Source organism: Passer montanus, unplaced genomic scaffold (assembly GCF_014805655.1).
Source record: "Passer montanus isolate IOZ18808 unplaced genomic scaffold, ASM1480565v1 scaffold68, whole genome shotgun sequence".
Lineage (NCBI taxonomy): Eukaryota > Metazoa > Chordata > Aves > Passeriformes > Passeridae > Passer > Passer montanus.
Window position 1 is genome coordinate 3,713,114 of NW_024371926.1, and position 15,787 is coordinate 3,728,900.

General features: G+C 55.7%; 1 protein-coding gene across 4 annotated transcripts in view; it reads right to left on the reverse strand.

Moving 5' to 3' along the window:
* The window catches only part of PTPRU (protein tyrosine phosphatase receptor type U), a 56,754-nt gene extending 40,967 nt beyond the window's left edge, over positions 1-15,787 (reverse strand). For all 4 annotated transcript variants that reach the window (XM_039729183.1, XM_039729186.1, XM_039729185.1 and 1 more), the window contains exons 1-2: positions 15,672-15,787; positions 222-350 (exon numbers count right to left, since the gene is read on the reverse strand). In XM_039729183.1, coding sequence (XP_039585117.1) covers positions 222-350; positions 15,672-15,744 — 202 coding nt within the window. In that variant the 5' untranslated portion in view covers positions 15,745-15,787. The remainder of the gene's footprint in view (positions 1-221; positions 351-15,671) is intronic.

The window sequence follows — 15,787 nt, forward strand, 5'->3', positions numbered from 1 at the left end:
CAAGACTTTGGACATGCCTCCAACTCACAAGCCCTTCCCCACACTTGAAAAAGCCAGAAACAGGTTTTTTTCCCCATTTCCCACATAAGCAGGGAGAAGCCAAGTCTAAAACACTGCAGGAATCAAACGAGGAGGATGCACATAGCCCAGCCCTGGGTACAGGACACAGAGGTGGGGTAGGGGCAGAGGGCCCCAGGGGATCAGGGGACGCTGGCACTCACCGTGAGGCAGGTCAGGCATCAGGTGAGGCATCAGGTAACTGCGGATGAGCTCCCAGTCGAAGTCATCGTCCTCGCCCTGGCTGTACTCGCACTGGTTGGGGTCACTGTCCTCCTCGAAGGTGCAGCCAGCTGTGGGGACAGACCTGTCAGCCCCTGAGCTCCCAGACTGGCTGCTCCCTCCCCAAAAGCCCACCAGCATGGTGTGATGCCCCTGGAACGCTGAGGGACTCCAGGCATTCCCCAAGGGCACCGTGAGCAGGGGTCTGGCCCTGGCTGCTACCAGGGCCCCACAGCTCCTGTGCAGCTTCACCAATGACACAAGCTGGCAGGTCTCAGGATGCAGCTCCCAGCTTTGCTTCTTGGGGGTCAGGAGCACAAGGGGTTTTCCCCAAGAAACAGCATTTGGCTGTGGTGGCTTTGATCCCAACCCTCCACCTGTGGCTTGAGCTCCTGGGGTTCTCTCCACAGCCTGATGTGAGTGTGGCATTTCTGAGCCAGGACCCCCAGCCCTGAACGCAGCCCTGCGCCCCCCGCTTGGCACTGCCGAGTCCTTCTGGCAGTCACATTTTATTACAGATTTATCCCTTGGAGGTCTGAGGGTGTTTACACCGTACCTCCCTGGTCCACAGCGTGCTCAGCTCAGCACAGAGGAGTACAGCAAATGCCACAAGGCCACTTGTTCCCACGGGAGGGGACACAGAGAGAGCCCCCCCAGCCCGCATCCAGCCCCCTCCTCTCATCCCACATTCCAGACCGTCCCCATTTGCCAGCTCCCCCATCATCCCACATCCATCCAGCCCTGGAGCCCAGGTCAGCTTTGCTGTGGGGCCACCGGGGGCTGTTGGTTCACAGTGCCCCATTGTCCCATTAAACCCGCGATTACAGGGACCAGGGCACAGCGCTAATTAACGGGGCCTGGGCTCACGAGGGGCCCCAGGAAGCCCTGAGCAAGCGGAATGAACAACGGCAAACATCCCCTAATGCACCGGCAGGAAAACAGAGCTGGGCCAAGGGATTATTTCTGCTGTTTTCTTCCTATTTTATCCCAAATTACATCAGTAATTCCCCGTGCCACCTGGGGATTTGGCAGTTAATGGCCTCGCTGCTGGCACGGGTTGTGCCTCCCTGTGCTCAGGGATGCTTGGATGCAACATTTAGTCAAACAAGAGTCCAAACACTGGGAAAAAAGCCCATAAGATGCTCAGGAAATTTCAATTCCCAACTCTTTCATATATAAGACATTTGTGGCTTTTTTCGCCCCTTTGCACTCATTTTTTAAAGCACAAGGGCACATTCCAGCTCCGTCACCAACTGTTTTTTCCTCTCACAGCCATAAGAAATTTCTTTTTAAAAAACGGTAAGCAAATTCTCTCCTATTCATATGTCTGGAGGCACTGAGACATCACAGCTTTCTTAAAGCCCTTCCCGAAATGGAGCGTCTGCCCAGCCCACGTGCGGATGTGCCCCCGCACTGCAGCCCCTGGTCCTCAGCTCTCACCACGAGACGTGTCAGATTTTAGAGTCTGGAACTTGGCTGCACTTCCTAACGGGAGGAAAAGCACAAATCTGTCAAAATTTTCCAGGAAGGAAGGGAAATAAAATAAATTTCAAAATAAAACAGTGTCAGAGACTAAGTGCCAAGTGATTTAAAAGAAAAAAAGGCCCAAGTGTTTCTTTCCAAGATCTGTTGAGCAGGATATTCTGGGAGGCAGAAATTTGTTCTTGGGGGATATTTTTTTTGGCCTGAGAAACCAGAGCAGAGTCAAACAATGTTTCAGGCTGGTAAAGCCCCATTTCCCAGGGAAAAGTCATTTCTTCCCCCCCAATAAATTATTCCCAGACACTGAAAACATAATGAGATATGTACCCTCCTCCTCCTCCTGGACTGCAGCCCCACACCCAAATCCTGCTGCCATCCCCAGCTCAGCCACTGCCACCAACCCACGACTCCATCACCCCACACCTGCATCCTCAGCCACTCACGAGACAACGTCTGGGCTCCAGAAGTTTAAAATGCAATTACAGAGCAGATATGTGCTGGCCCAGCTGATCCATCTCCCTCCTGGACAGCTTTACTGCCAAGGCTTTTCCCGGCACGAGCCTTCCCTCCCATCCACGGCACAAAACAAAGGCAGCTTGACTGGCCACTCCATTTCCCTGACTAATTTGTCCGTGATTTGCACACACAGGGAAAAAAGCCAAAGGGGCTTCACAGAACTTGGTTTCCATGAGTTATGGGATGCTTCTGGCACCATCTCTCCCCAGCCAAGGACAGGGCCGAGAGAAGCTCAACCTCCAGCAGATTCGCCCTCCTCATCACAAGATTAAGGGCATAAAAATTAACACCTGAGCAATTAAATGCCAACAACCCAACTCCACAGGGGGTGCTGGAGGTGCTCCAGCAGCTGTGGAAAGTCAGAGAGGGCCTCTCATGGGGTGCTGTGTGAGCACATGAGAGCGACTTGCAAAAAATTAATGTTTCATCACAATGTTTGCAAGGAGGGCAGGGAGGCTGCAACCCAAAATATCCACCTGCAGCAGTGGGAGGGTTATTCCATCCCAAAGGCAGCAGGACAAGGACTGTGGGAGCCGGGTGAGACTGCTCCAGGTATGGACACAACCTAAAAATGAACCAAGGAGCCTCGGGTCCCCTGAGCTGGCTCCAGGCCAGGGTGACAGCAGCTCCAAGCGCGGAGGTGAAGGCAGCGAGCGCAGGAGGTGTGATCCCAATGCAACAGCAGCTAAAAATACTGCAGGGAGCTGGGGGTCTGCCCCCGGGGGTGGGACGTGTCCGAGACACAGCCTGAACACCCCAAAGCTGCCTAAATCACCCCCAACACAGATCCTGTCTCATGCACAAGAGGCAGCCCGTGCCAAGGACAAGACATGCTCCATTAAACACTCCACACAAAACCTCCAGAACATCACAGCATTCCTGGGCAGAGGGGAGAGAAGGATGAGCACCAGCACGGGGGTTTAACACCAGATGGACAAGTGTTTTTTTTTTTAAAAAGAAAAAAAAAGAGGTGGTTTGAGAGATTTGCTAGGGAGATGGAGATCAGTGCTGCCCAGCCTCCTCCAAGTACGGCTGTCACCTCCATGGATCCACCATGTGCCCAGGTGGAAGGGAGCAGAGGGACAGGCACCAATGTAGAGGTTAAACACCAGATGAAGCAAAATTGTTTGAAAGAAAGCAAAAAAAGGTGGCTGGAGGGGTTTGTCAGGGAGCCTGGTAGCAGGATCAGCATCCCCCCAGGTACCACTGCAGCACCAGGGCATGCTGAGAGAGCAGAGGCACAGGCACCATGTGAGGGTTAAACACCAGATGAAATAAAATTTCTTAAAAAAAAAAATAAAAGGACGCAGCTTAATGGATTCACCAGGGAGGACACCACTGCCACTCAGCATCCCTTGGGAACCACTGCCACCCAGCATCTCCCGCTACAGGGATGAAGAGGAGGAAATCTGGGGAGGGGAGGGACTAGTGATTCACAAAGAAAAGGAAGAAAAAGAAAGACCAAACAACCAAGTACAAAGGACAGCAACTAATTAATTCTCCGCGGCCACCGAGGAACGTGGCTGCCTGCCTACAGCCCACCCCACGCTCTTTCATCCACAGAGCCTACACTGCTCTCGCTTCCAAGTTAATTACACACTTAAACCTTTCCTGTTTAACCTCCTGCACCATGGGACACGATCCGTGTCTTCTCTTGCCTTTTATCAAGCAGTCTTGAGAAGGCTCCTGTGCCAAAGGGCAGCTCAGCACCATCTAGGACTGGGATCACAGCTCGGCCCCATCTGGGATGGCAGGATTGTGCTCTCCCCCACCCAAGACCCTCTGTGGTATCATCTGATAGGAACAAAACACCAATAATGTCCCAAAATGGGGACAGGTTTTATGAAAAATGGCTTATACCAAAACTTTAGCAAGTGCTGCTTCCCCAGAACTACAAAATACAGTGCAGCTACCCAGGACACCCAGCCCTGATGGGAAAAGGTCCATTTTGCTCCTACCATGGCTTAACCAGGACTGGATCAACCCCGTGGTCATTTCTGGGGTACAGCATCTTGGGAGCACAAGCCACAGCACCCCATGTCACAGGCACCAGCCAGGGGAGATAACACTGGTCATATTTCAGAGTCAAAATAAATTTTTTATCCCTGGCCTTATCTAGCTTCAGTCCTCCAACCCAAGTAATTCGCAGCAGGAAATGGGGAGGATTCAGGTACCCACAGGGCACATGACATGCTGCCCTGGCAGCCAAGTGCAAACACCCTGCAGAGTGAAACCATCATCTGACCACAGCCAGATGTGGCAGGGGGTGAACAGAGCTTTTCTGCCATCAAATCCAAAGTTTTCATTGCCTCCCAGGAGAAGGGATGAAGGTGGAGGCTTGCACACCCCCAAATTAACACACCCAAGACCTCTCCTCTTAAACGCACATAAGGAAGATGCTCTTTGTCTGCACCAAAGGATGAAGCTCTTTACACTGGATAAATGGCCAATGATCTGCTGCAAATGGGGAAACAGAGGCACAGAGGGGATGTGGTGAAGCCCCAGAACACCAGCAGCCCGGGATCACCCCAGGGATGGCAGAAAGCCCAGGGAGCTGGGTGTGCTGGGATACAGAACCACAGCTCCAGCAGATCCCACCAAGGTGCCATTCCTTCCCAGCACCCCCGGAGCAGAGCCAGCCTTCCACCTCCCAGATCCCAGCTGCTATTTAAAGGTGCTTTCCTTGGCACACTCCTACGGGAACGTGCCCCGGGAAGGAAACGCTGGGAGTTGCTTCCCTCCAGGTGCCAGCAGACACGGGGGACAGGGAGCACATTCTGCAACTCATCCAAAATTAGATGCACTTCTCAGCCAGTGAGATCCTGTACACAGCACCCCACAGGCTCCCGGGCGAGGGTAAGGGATTCAGGAACATTTCCCTCTGCAGGGGGCTCAAATTCCTGGAGGTGGGATGTTACAGAGGCTGTTTGGCACAGAGGAATCCAGCTCAGTGGGAAAATCCACACAGGGAGAGGTCCTGTGTGCCAGCACCCCAACATCTCACACTGACTGGGACCCCTGCCACAGTGGGTACACCAACAGCTCCATGGCCAAGCCCAAACACCCCAGAAGTTCGCCAGGAAAACCTTTTCCAACCCAGCAAAGCGGAGCTGAATCCCTCTGTAGCCGCACTTGACACATGCAGAGGGCCTGGGGAAGCGGCACAACACTGAAAGTGTTTCTGTGCATCACACCCCAGAGAGACAATAAACCCCCTCCCTGCTCCTCTGCTCCCCACTTCTGCCAAAGAGAAACTTTTAAGAGAAATATCACTGATTTCTCAGCCCCGACAAAAGCTTATTAGAAGAATATGGAAAGCAGCACCATTAGAATTCTCACCAGTAGTTTGTTTTGGTTCTCCAAATCATTTTAAATATTGTATTTAATAGAAAAATAATTTGCTCAGCTGTAAGAAACATCAATTTGCAACTTGAAGTCTTGTATATTAGCCAGAGAAGCTAATGTGTAAACATTAGCAGCTCCAGGAACGTGTGGGGTTTGGCCAATGCAATTCCAGGGAGAGAGCAGCCAGATATTAAGAGGGAGGATTTGCATAATAAGTCACTTATGCCTGATAACCTCAGTGTTTGGAACACGCAGGACTAGAGAACAATATCCATCTGCCAGCAACTACAGAAGACATAAATCTCCTTTTTTCCTTTTTTTTTTTCCCTTCTTGACTGGTAAAGACTCTTTATGGCTTTTACCTGTAGGTCCCCAAGGAGTTGTCAAACTTCCCACAGCGAGTACCCGGTCCCAGCAGCCTGCAAGGAACCCCAGGAATGGGAGAGAATTGGCAAATCTGGATTCATTACAGGCATTTCAAAGTAAATACAATTGGGAAAATATAACTCTGAAGACTTTGCAATGCCACAGGGATGGCTTGTGCTTGGGCAAGGACCAAGTGTGCCATACATCACTGCATGGCAAAAATGCATTTAAAAGCAAAGGGGGAATAATTAATCTTGCCAGAATCATTCCTTGGGGCAAATCCAGCTGCAGCTCCACATGCTCTTAGCTCCAGAGGGATCAGCACTCCTGGGACCAGGTGCTGCATCAGCCTGCTGCAGGCAGCACCAGGAATGTCTCCCTGGAGCATACCTCCCTGGCTGCTCTGGAGATGCTGGGGGACACAGACCAGGAGGCTTTAGCTCCATGCCCAGAGGGGATGTGGGGATTTAACATCCCATCCGGAGGCTGTTGGTGCCCAGCACCCAGACCCAGCCAGTGCTGTTCCCAAGGAAGGACAAGCATCACTCCGTCACTCGAGCCCTGCTCAAGAGAGGTCCTGCAGCACAAAAACACCCTCGAGCTGCACAGCCAGGAGGCCACTAACCCACTGCACAAGTGCTTTAATAATGAACCATCACTTAATTAACATCGTCATTGCTGTCTGGTGGACTCCATGGGAAAAAAAACAAGGCAGGAAACCCTTGGAAACCTCCATCCTGCCGTTATTGATTGCACCCTGTGCAATTACAGCTCACGGGCTGCAGAGCTGTGCGACACTTCAGGGAAAAAAACGGGGACAAATGAAAATAAACTGGAAAAGGCAGGGGGAATAAAGCTCATTTCTCCCCCTCGCTTCTTTATTAAGGTCCCCCAGGCCTCTGCTGAGGACTATCTACTCCACATGCCCAGGGACCCCGAGAGACCAGGACCATGAGCCCCAAGGGACACACACTGCTTTCAGGGGATGCCTGAGGACACAGAGATGCTCCCTTGGCAGGAATTCAGGCAGGAAAAGCAGCTGCCCTAGGACACATCAGTACCACACCAAAGCCGTGGGGGACTCCAACATCAGCTGCAGAAATCATGGGAAAGAGCAAGTTTTCCAAACCAACCCTATTCTGCAGGGGATAAAAAGGGGGCAACCCTCAGCCTCCCCTCCCACAGCAGGTCCCACATCTCTGCAGTGATGGATACAGGAGCACGGTACTGGGAGGCTTATCCTCCCAGGATGGAGCATGTGCTAGCACTGGGAGGGCCTTGGGAGGCAGCTCGAGGGTCACTGGTGGCATTTCAGGGCACAGAACAGAATCAGGGAGCCCTCGGCCCCCATCCCGTGATGAGGCCGCAGCATCCCCACCATGCCCAGCATCCCAGCCAGCCCTAGGTGGGATAAAGGTGGGGAGAACAGGACTAAGGCTCAGTGCCATGCAAAATCCAGGTCACTGTCCTCCTCCTCCTTCCGTGCCACCAGCAGAGCCAGGAACAGCAGTGTCAGCTGACTGACGCGGGGCTGGAAGGTGACAACGTGTGACGTGGGCACATCCATCACCAGCGCCAGGGCTTGGCTGAACCTCTGCTGTGCAATGGGAGGGTAAAGGCAGGAGCCCTCAGGGAAGGAATTACAAGGAGCCGTGTGCCCAGCAGGCCTGTCACAGGTCCAGGGAGCATACTGGACCATGCCAGGCACCCTTCAGCCAGGCAAAGGTAAGGAAGTGGCAAATCAAGCCCAGAAAAAACAGGTTTGTTTTTACCAGTCCATGAATTTGGCTCAGTCATCCCAGTCAGCACTGGCTTGGGCATCTATCAATCCTGACCAGCAGGACCCTCAACTCATTCCAGCAAAAACTCTGGGATTACATTAAGTGTGCAGGAATAACTGAAGAGTCCCTGCAGTGCCAGAAGTGCACACAACACCCTGCAACCCCATGGGAGAACCATGAAACCCCAATACCCAGCACCTTCCACCTTCTGCCTGCACACATCCTGCCCCAGACAGATCCCAGCTCCCACCCCCAACCAGCTGCAGCCACCATTCCATGGGAAGGAAGGCAGGACACAGCCTCTCAGACAGAGAAATGTCATTCAGAGCCAGGATCCCCAGACAGGAGCCTGGGTGAGAGACTAAATAAAAAGTTCAGCTGATATACAGAGAAATAGCCCAATAAGGAGATGCAGTGCTTTAGTTTAATATTGTTATAATCCAGGGAAAGCAGGCTGGTTGCTGGCTGTAGAAAATCAATGGGATATTATCACTCAGCAGACAGATGAAAAGACAGTAAAAATAAGAAGAAATAATAACAGAAATGAGAGAGTCCTTGGGAAGAGCCCCAGAAGGGCAGTGGCTGAACCTGCACCACAGGAAGAGTTCAGAGTCTGCCCTGGCATTGAGAGGCTTCCAAAGTCACTCCCAAGCTGCTCCTTCCCCAGAAACTGGAAAGCTCCAGCACCCACCTCCACAGGGTGCAGAGGCAGGTGCCCCACGACACCAAAACCACAGAACCAGATGTCCCAGTGAGGACTTTGAGGCGCCAGGGGGTGCCCAAGATCACCCACCTGTGTCAATTCAACTAACCACATTGAAGCACCTTGTAATTAAAGAAAGAGCATTTATGCAGCTAATTACTCAGGGGGTCAGCATACCTCTGCTAACAGGCAGGATCTGCTGGCAGGGAATGAGGACCTGGTACCCAAGGGTGTGTGGGGCTGTGACAGGTCCTCCTCCCCATGTATGGGCTGACAGCAGCAGAGAAGGACTTTGGAGGAGACACCATCCTTGCATGGATCTGCCGGGACTTCCTGACCAGCCCTGAGAATTGCTGCAGTTGAACCTTCCCCCATCACAGCTTTTGGAGGAACACAAGGCTCCAGGATCACAAAGCACAGGACAGAGAGGGGGCTGCACCCTGAGGAACCCTACAGAGCACCCCCAAAACCACAGAAGCTCCATAGACACCTCCAAATCCATCCAAGCAAGGGAATGCAGTTGCTATGATCCATCCCTGTACCTGTTCTCACCTCTGTAAGCAAGGGGCTGCAACGTTCCATCCCCTCCAGAGAAAAGCCATTCCCACATCCCCTGTCAGGACACAGCAGCAAGACCCCTCGGGCAGCACCTTGAAGTCAAGCCTCATGCTCTGGGGGAGCAGCCGGGCCACAGCAAGTGATTCATCTGCTCTTCTAGACCGGCCACCACTCGCCCCTGGTGCCATGCTGCTCTGGAGCCTGCCCCAGCTGAGGCTCCGGAGCCACACGTGCTCCTTGGCTCGGCTAACTGGGCTAATTAGGCTGAAGGCCTCCAGCGCAAAGCAGCACAGAGGCTCAAACGCCCAGGGGTCACCAGGGCTTGTCTCCTGAGCAGGGCCACGGGGACAGTGGCCTCATTAAGACTCATCAGGTCATCGATGTCCCCATCCCTCATCCTCAGAGCATCTCCTGCCTCCCCATCCCAGCCACAATCCTGATTAACTTAACGATGTCAGGAAGGGTTGGATCCACATGGAGAGTCCAGGGAGCCAGAGCAGTTATTGGCCCATTTAGGGCTCCCCAGCACCAGCACAGGCCTGGAATGGGCAAGGATGGAGCCTCTGGCCGTCTGGGAAGGATGGAGGGAGCTGGGAGGGGCTGTGCCAGCACCGCCACCCTGTCACGGGTGATTTGACAGTATTTTTCAATCCCAATTTTAAAAAAAGGCATCAAAAAATTATGTATGACAAAAATATTCAGAACATTGCTCCAGCTGCAACATACTCCCACCCCCCAGCTGCAGTGCAATTCTCTGCTCCACTGCACCCCTGTCAGTGATAGGGGCTTTCCCAGCTTCCAGTCAGGGACCACCCTGGGTGGGCAGTGGGGTCCCCAGGTAACAGGGCCATGGCAGGCACATCCCTGCCCCCACCTTCAGCAACAGGGCTGCCCAGAGCCCCCCACCCCCCAAGCTGGGCCCACCATCCCTGCTGCAGGACGCTGGGGTCAGCCAGGTGCCAAAGGGGTGCCAAGCACCCTCCCTTACCCCCCATCCTCTTCCTCAACATCTTCAGCACTTTGGGAGGCAGGAAGGTCAAGAAATAATGAATTTATGGCCAAAGCCAGTCAAGAGGCTCCTTCCAGCTGTGAATCTGTCACACAGAGTCAAGGTGACACACAGAGAACTCACCGGGCCCCAAGTGCATGAGCATCACATTCCTGGCATTCCCACTGCAGCCCAGCCTCCTCTTTGGAGCAAGCAGCATCCCAGTGGCCAGACACCCACAGGAACAGTCCCTGCACCCCTCGGTACCCCCTGGCACAAGGGGAGCTCTGCTGTCCTGCTCCTGCAGCGAGCATAGACCCAGCACCCAGATTTGGGGTCTGGCACTGGCATTCAGGGACAGCCCCAGCCTGGCTCGCCACAATCCACGCTTGGATTCACTCTCCAGGTGGGAGAAACTGGGGTGCAAAGCCTGGGCCCCTTAAACATGCAGTAAGCATGTTCCCCAACATGTGCCCAGGCAGGAGCTGCAGACCTGGGCTGTGACACCCAGGCAAAACCTGGAACAGCAAACAAGCAGCTGGGAATGAGCTGCAGCCAGCAACCATCCAGCAAGCAGAAACAACACTGCTGATCTTGAAAAAAATACATAAAATAACAGCCGCAAAGGGCAGCTGACATGTGAGCCCCCAGTGGTGGCAGCAGGGAGGGGGAAAGGGCTCCTCCACAGGCAAGGGCTCTTCTGCCTTTCCCTTCCAGCAGCTGGAAGAGCTGGACTTTGGCTTTTGATCCAGGCAAAGGGCGCAGAACCTGCCGCTCCCAGGGCCAGGAAAGCAATAGCTCAGAAACACCCAGGAAATTCCCTCTGACACCTGCCAGCTCCACAGCCACGCCCCAGAGACACCCTTCACCCGGCAAAGAGGAGCAGATCCTGTGTCCCCAGGACCCCTCCAGCCAGGCAGACGCAGGCTGGCACCTCGTCCCCACCCATCACCCACCCACATCCACCCCAGCACGGGTAAAAGCAGCAGCAGCTCCTGCCAGGCCACCTGCAGCAGAAAGGAAAAGCTCCATCTCCAGGACCTATTTGTTTTCAGGCTGCCAACAAGGAAGCAATTTGCTTCAGGGGATTAATTGTTGGGAATCCTTCTTGTCCAAAGGGGAAAGCCTCAGTTTCACCAAGTCCAAGGAGGGATCTTCAGGCTGGCATGAGAGAGCAGGATCCAAGGAAAGCTGCAAAGCAAATCCTGAGCTGCCATGGGGAAGAAGAGGTTTGGGAATCTTGACATTTAATCACGCAGTAACTAAAGGTTCTCAGACATGTCTAATAAGACAATTATAGTGCATGTTAATAATAGATTATTAAAAAGCTTATTTATGGAGGTTTAAGCAGGCAGATGGTAAGGCCATGGTGATAAGGCTCTCCAGAGCCTGTGCTACCTCCCAGCTCCCAGGGATGCAGCAGGCATTTGCTTTCCTCTGCCTCCAGCCCCCTATGCTTAACCTTCACACGACTGCCCAAAGCAAAGCAGCAAATCCCTGCAGAGGGACTGCAGCCAAGAGAAGATTCTTGTGGGGCATTTTGGGGTGCTCAGAGCTCCCAGCCTCTCTGCAGAGCAAGGACTGGATGATGAAGTGATGGAAAAGCTCCATCTCATGTGCAGTCAAGAGAAAAACCAACATCAACAGGCAGCAAGGAGGTGGTCATGGCCAAGACAGGGGTTAAAACCACCAACAAACACCTGCCTTGGTTTTCCAGGGGGTGTCCCTCCTCCCCCGGGACCCTGATCCTGATAGACTTTATTCTGGGAAAGCTCCCAGGGAAGCTGGAATAGGGCTGGTTTGGCTTAGTTTGGATAACAAAAGGAAAAATGTGCATTTCAGGCCAGGAGGTGATTCACCAGCAACCCTGTTCCAGGGGCCAGGGCAGGTCCAGGCACCCAGAGGAAAAATACAAAACAGGAGTTTTGGAACAAGAAAAGGGTAAAAATGAAACAAATGCAACTGCAAGTCTTGATGGAGAAGGAAAAAACCCAGACATTGCCAGGCTGTACCGTGAAGCTGCAGATACGGAGCCAGAGGGATGGGTCCAACCAGGAGCATCACTCTGAGCCTCCCTAAATTCAGCTTCTCCCTCATGGATGGTAAAAATCCACCACACTCCAGTGTCCCTCTGCCCACACTGGAGAGCCAAGGGCTCAGGAGCCAGAAACCTCTGCCCAGGGCACACTTGGGCACGTCAACAGGATTTTCCGGAGTGTCTCGACGCAGAAGCCTCAAGGGTGTTTGCACTGTCTGGGCGCTCTGGGAAAGGGCATGGCATTCTCAGGGCATTAAAAACACACATAGGAGCAAACAAGAGCAAGAGCTTCTTCCCTGGCACGACAGAATAGGCAAGAGGAAAAAAAGAAAACGCAAAAAAACCCCACGAAGCCTGAAACAAGCTGACAAGGAAAATGTAATGTTCTCGCACATTTTATGTGCTTGGTGAAGGCGGGGTGGGGAGAATAAAAATGCCTTGGCATGGAAGAGCCCACGAACAGCCAGGCGGAGGAAAACAAACACCGGGAAAAGCGCTCCAAGAGCAGCATCGGGCACCTGAGCACCCGGAGGGCACGGAACGCGGACCCTGTCCCCCAGCAGCAGCCGGGGCCATCTCTGCTCCTGACCCCCTTCCCCGAGCATCCCCTGCTCATCCCTTCTCCCAGCACCTCCCGAGCCCCCGTGACCGTTAACGGGCGGCGGCTGCCCCGCTCCCGACCCCAATCCCCGCCCCGGGAACGGCGTCTGCTCGGCTGCTCCCATTCTCTCGGCCGAGACAGCACCGCCGCGTCGGGGTCGGGGTCACCCGTGCCAGCGCTGCCGCGCGGGGACAGGGACGCCTGGGGGGCCGGTCCCCCCTGCCTGGCCCCAGCTGGTCACACAGCCGGCAGCCACCTCCCCCAGCCCCCCCAAGCAGTCTGAGTGCCTCCGGAGACGCCACCAACCCCAGTCCAGGGCTCCCTGGCAGTCCCAACCTCCCAAGTGGAAGCTGCAAACCCAAATATTGTATTTGCTTAATTGCTGCTAACGAAGTCGGAGCCGAGCGCAAGCAGCTTCCGCATAATTCCGGCAGGAGTGCCACGCAGCAGCGCGGCTGTGTGTCCCCATCGCGGGTCCCCACGGCCGGAGAGCAGCCGGGACCCCGGAGCAGCTCCTTGCTGAGCTCCTGGGGTGCAGCACACAGAAACAGAGGTGCACCCTACCGTGGAATCATTTGGGTTGGGAAACATCACCGAGTCCAGCCATGCCCCCAACACGTCCCCAAGTGCCACGTCCACCTTTCCAGACAGGGAAGGCAACAAGCGGAGGGAAGCACCTGAGCCTGCACCACCTCCTGCCCCCGGGCCCAGTGAGGAGCCCCGCAAGCCAGGCGGCTCCTGGCCACGGGCTTCCAGCAGGGAAAGGCTCCTGCCGCAAAGAGCCCAGCGAGGAGAGGTGGGACTGCCAAAGGCCGCTGGTGCCAAGCACAGGTCCCCATCGCAGCCTGCTGGCACCACACGAGCCCTGCATCCCGCAGTCTGGGGGCTCAGCCGGTGCCTCCCAACACCACCCAGGTCCCCTCCGTGACAAGGACAACGGGCCGCAATGCCAGCTCAGTCACTGCAAAACCTTCATGAACTACAAGAAGTTTGAGGGCTGCAGGAAGGAGCAAAGAACACCCTAAGGCCATGGTGGGCTGTGACCAGGGCACCCCACTTCCTCCCTGTGCCTCACTTTCCCCACCTTTGGAAGGGACCACCTAGGCCCCTTCTTCACAAAGACACAGCTAAAAAACCCCCATCTTCTGAAAATATCCAGCGAGACAAGCAGTGTGTCCTCCCCAGCAGCCCGGAGCACGTGCAAATGGCTTAAATATTTTTTTTTTCCCCAGCCCTGCCCACTGTGCAGCCCCAGGGATGAGCCCGGCAACCTCCCCACAGCCGGCCAAGCCACATCAGCAGGCTCAAACAGCAGATGCAGGTGAAAAGCAGCCTGCAGTGGAGCGTGGGGGTGGCAGCAGACCCCTCACCTCCAGCTGGATCCAGTCCCTCCAGCTCCACTGCGGAGCTGAGCCTGCTCTGCATCTGCCAGGGAAATGGAGCAAACATACTCCTGATTTACACCAGGAGCAGGCTCGATCCTGCCCTGCAAGGAAGGGACCCCACCGAGGGAAAAGGGTTTGCTTAGGAGGGGACCCTCCCCACAAAGCTGCCCCAGTGCCAGTGCGTCCCCACCAGTGCCCCTCCAGCCCCTCACGGGCTGCAGCAGCTCAGCCCTGAGAGCCAGCACAGCACCACGCACCGGGCTGGGGAGAGCGAGCCCCAAATCCCCCTCTGAAACCGGGGGGGCAGAGGCCCCTTACTCCACCGGAGCACTGAGCCCCCCACCAGCTCCATGCCTCAGTTTCCCCATCACCCCCTGCTCAGCCCCGAAGCTCAGAGCAGCACCTCCTGCAGCACACAGCCTCTCCCCCCAAAACACACAGCCATTCCCTCCACCCTGCATGAGCCGGGGGAGCCTCAACGGGTTCACACCCCCCACCCATCGCCTCTCCATCCCCCATGCACGGGTCAGCCGCCGCTTGTTTTCTGCTGATAGGCGTCACTATTTATAATCTTTGGAGAAATGCCACTACCCAAAAAAAACAAAATCAATGCACCACCATAGGGACTGCGTGCAGGTGAACACCTTGGATTTAAAGGTAAAAAACCAAAGAACTAGGCAAAAATACACTTTAAGGCGATTAGCATCACCCAGGAGCAGGGGGCGATAGCACCAGAGACCCCTTGGAGTGAAGCACCAAGTCCCGTGGCTCTGTTTCCCAAAACAGCGCTCGCAGCCCCCGGTAGCGCCTCGGGAGCCCCAGATTCCCATTCCCCGCAGCATTCCCCATTCCAGCTTCCCGAAGGGACCGGGAGCGAGTCGTCGTCGTCCCGCACGCCGCATCAGCTCTTCCCGAGTCCCTGCTGGGGGGGCCCGGGGAGCGCTGGGCTCGGCGCCGAGGTGCTCAGGGGAGGAGGGGAAAATTTAAAATATGTAAATTAATCAAATTAATCGATCGATCGATCGTATCGCCGTACAACTCCCCCAGAACCCCCCAGCAAAACGAGAGCCAGGAGGCTGCGATCGGAGCCGCCGCGGCCGCCACCTGTTCCTACCGGAGGGTCCCGGCTTCCCGCCAGGGCCGCCAGTGGCAGCACCGGGACCCCGCCGCCCCGGGGCACCGGCCTGAAGGCTCCTCTCGCCCGCGAGTCCCCCGCCGCCACCGGGGGAAGTTTTCCCTCCCGGGGTGCGGCGGGGGGGGGTTTGGACGGCGGCCCCGGTACCGGGAGCGAGGGGAACCGCGGGGCCGCGCTCAGCGGAGCATCCTCGGGGTGGCGGGCGCCGCCGAGCCCCCCGGCCAACGCACTCCCGGCTGGAAAAACTTCCCCCGGTAGCGGCGGGGGGGCGCAGGCGGGAGGAGCCCCCATATCGGTGCCCGGAAGGGAGGGAGGCGGGATCCCGGTGGTTTCACGGAGGACGGGGGTCCCGAGGCGGTTCGGACACTCTCCGGTGGGAACAGGTGGCGGTGGGACGGGCTGGACCCTCCGCGCACCGTGGTCGATGGAGCCCCGGAACCGCACCGAGCGAGCAGGACCCTCTCCCCGGCGCACACACCGCGCTCCGTTCCTACCGGCGGGCGTCTCGGTGTCCAGCGCGTAGACCCGCAGGGCGAGGGCGAGCAGCAGCGCCCGGGCGCTCCGCATGGTGCGGCCGGTGCCGGGGACCGAGCGGGGACGAGCGGCGGCG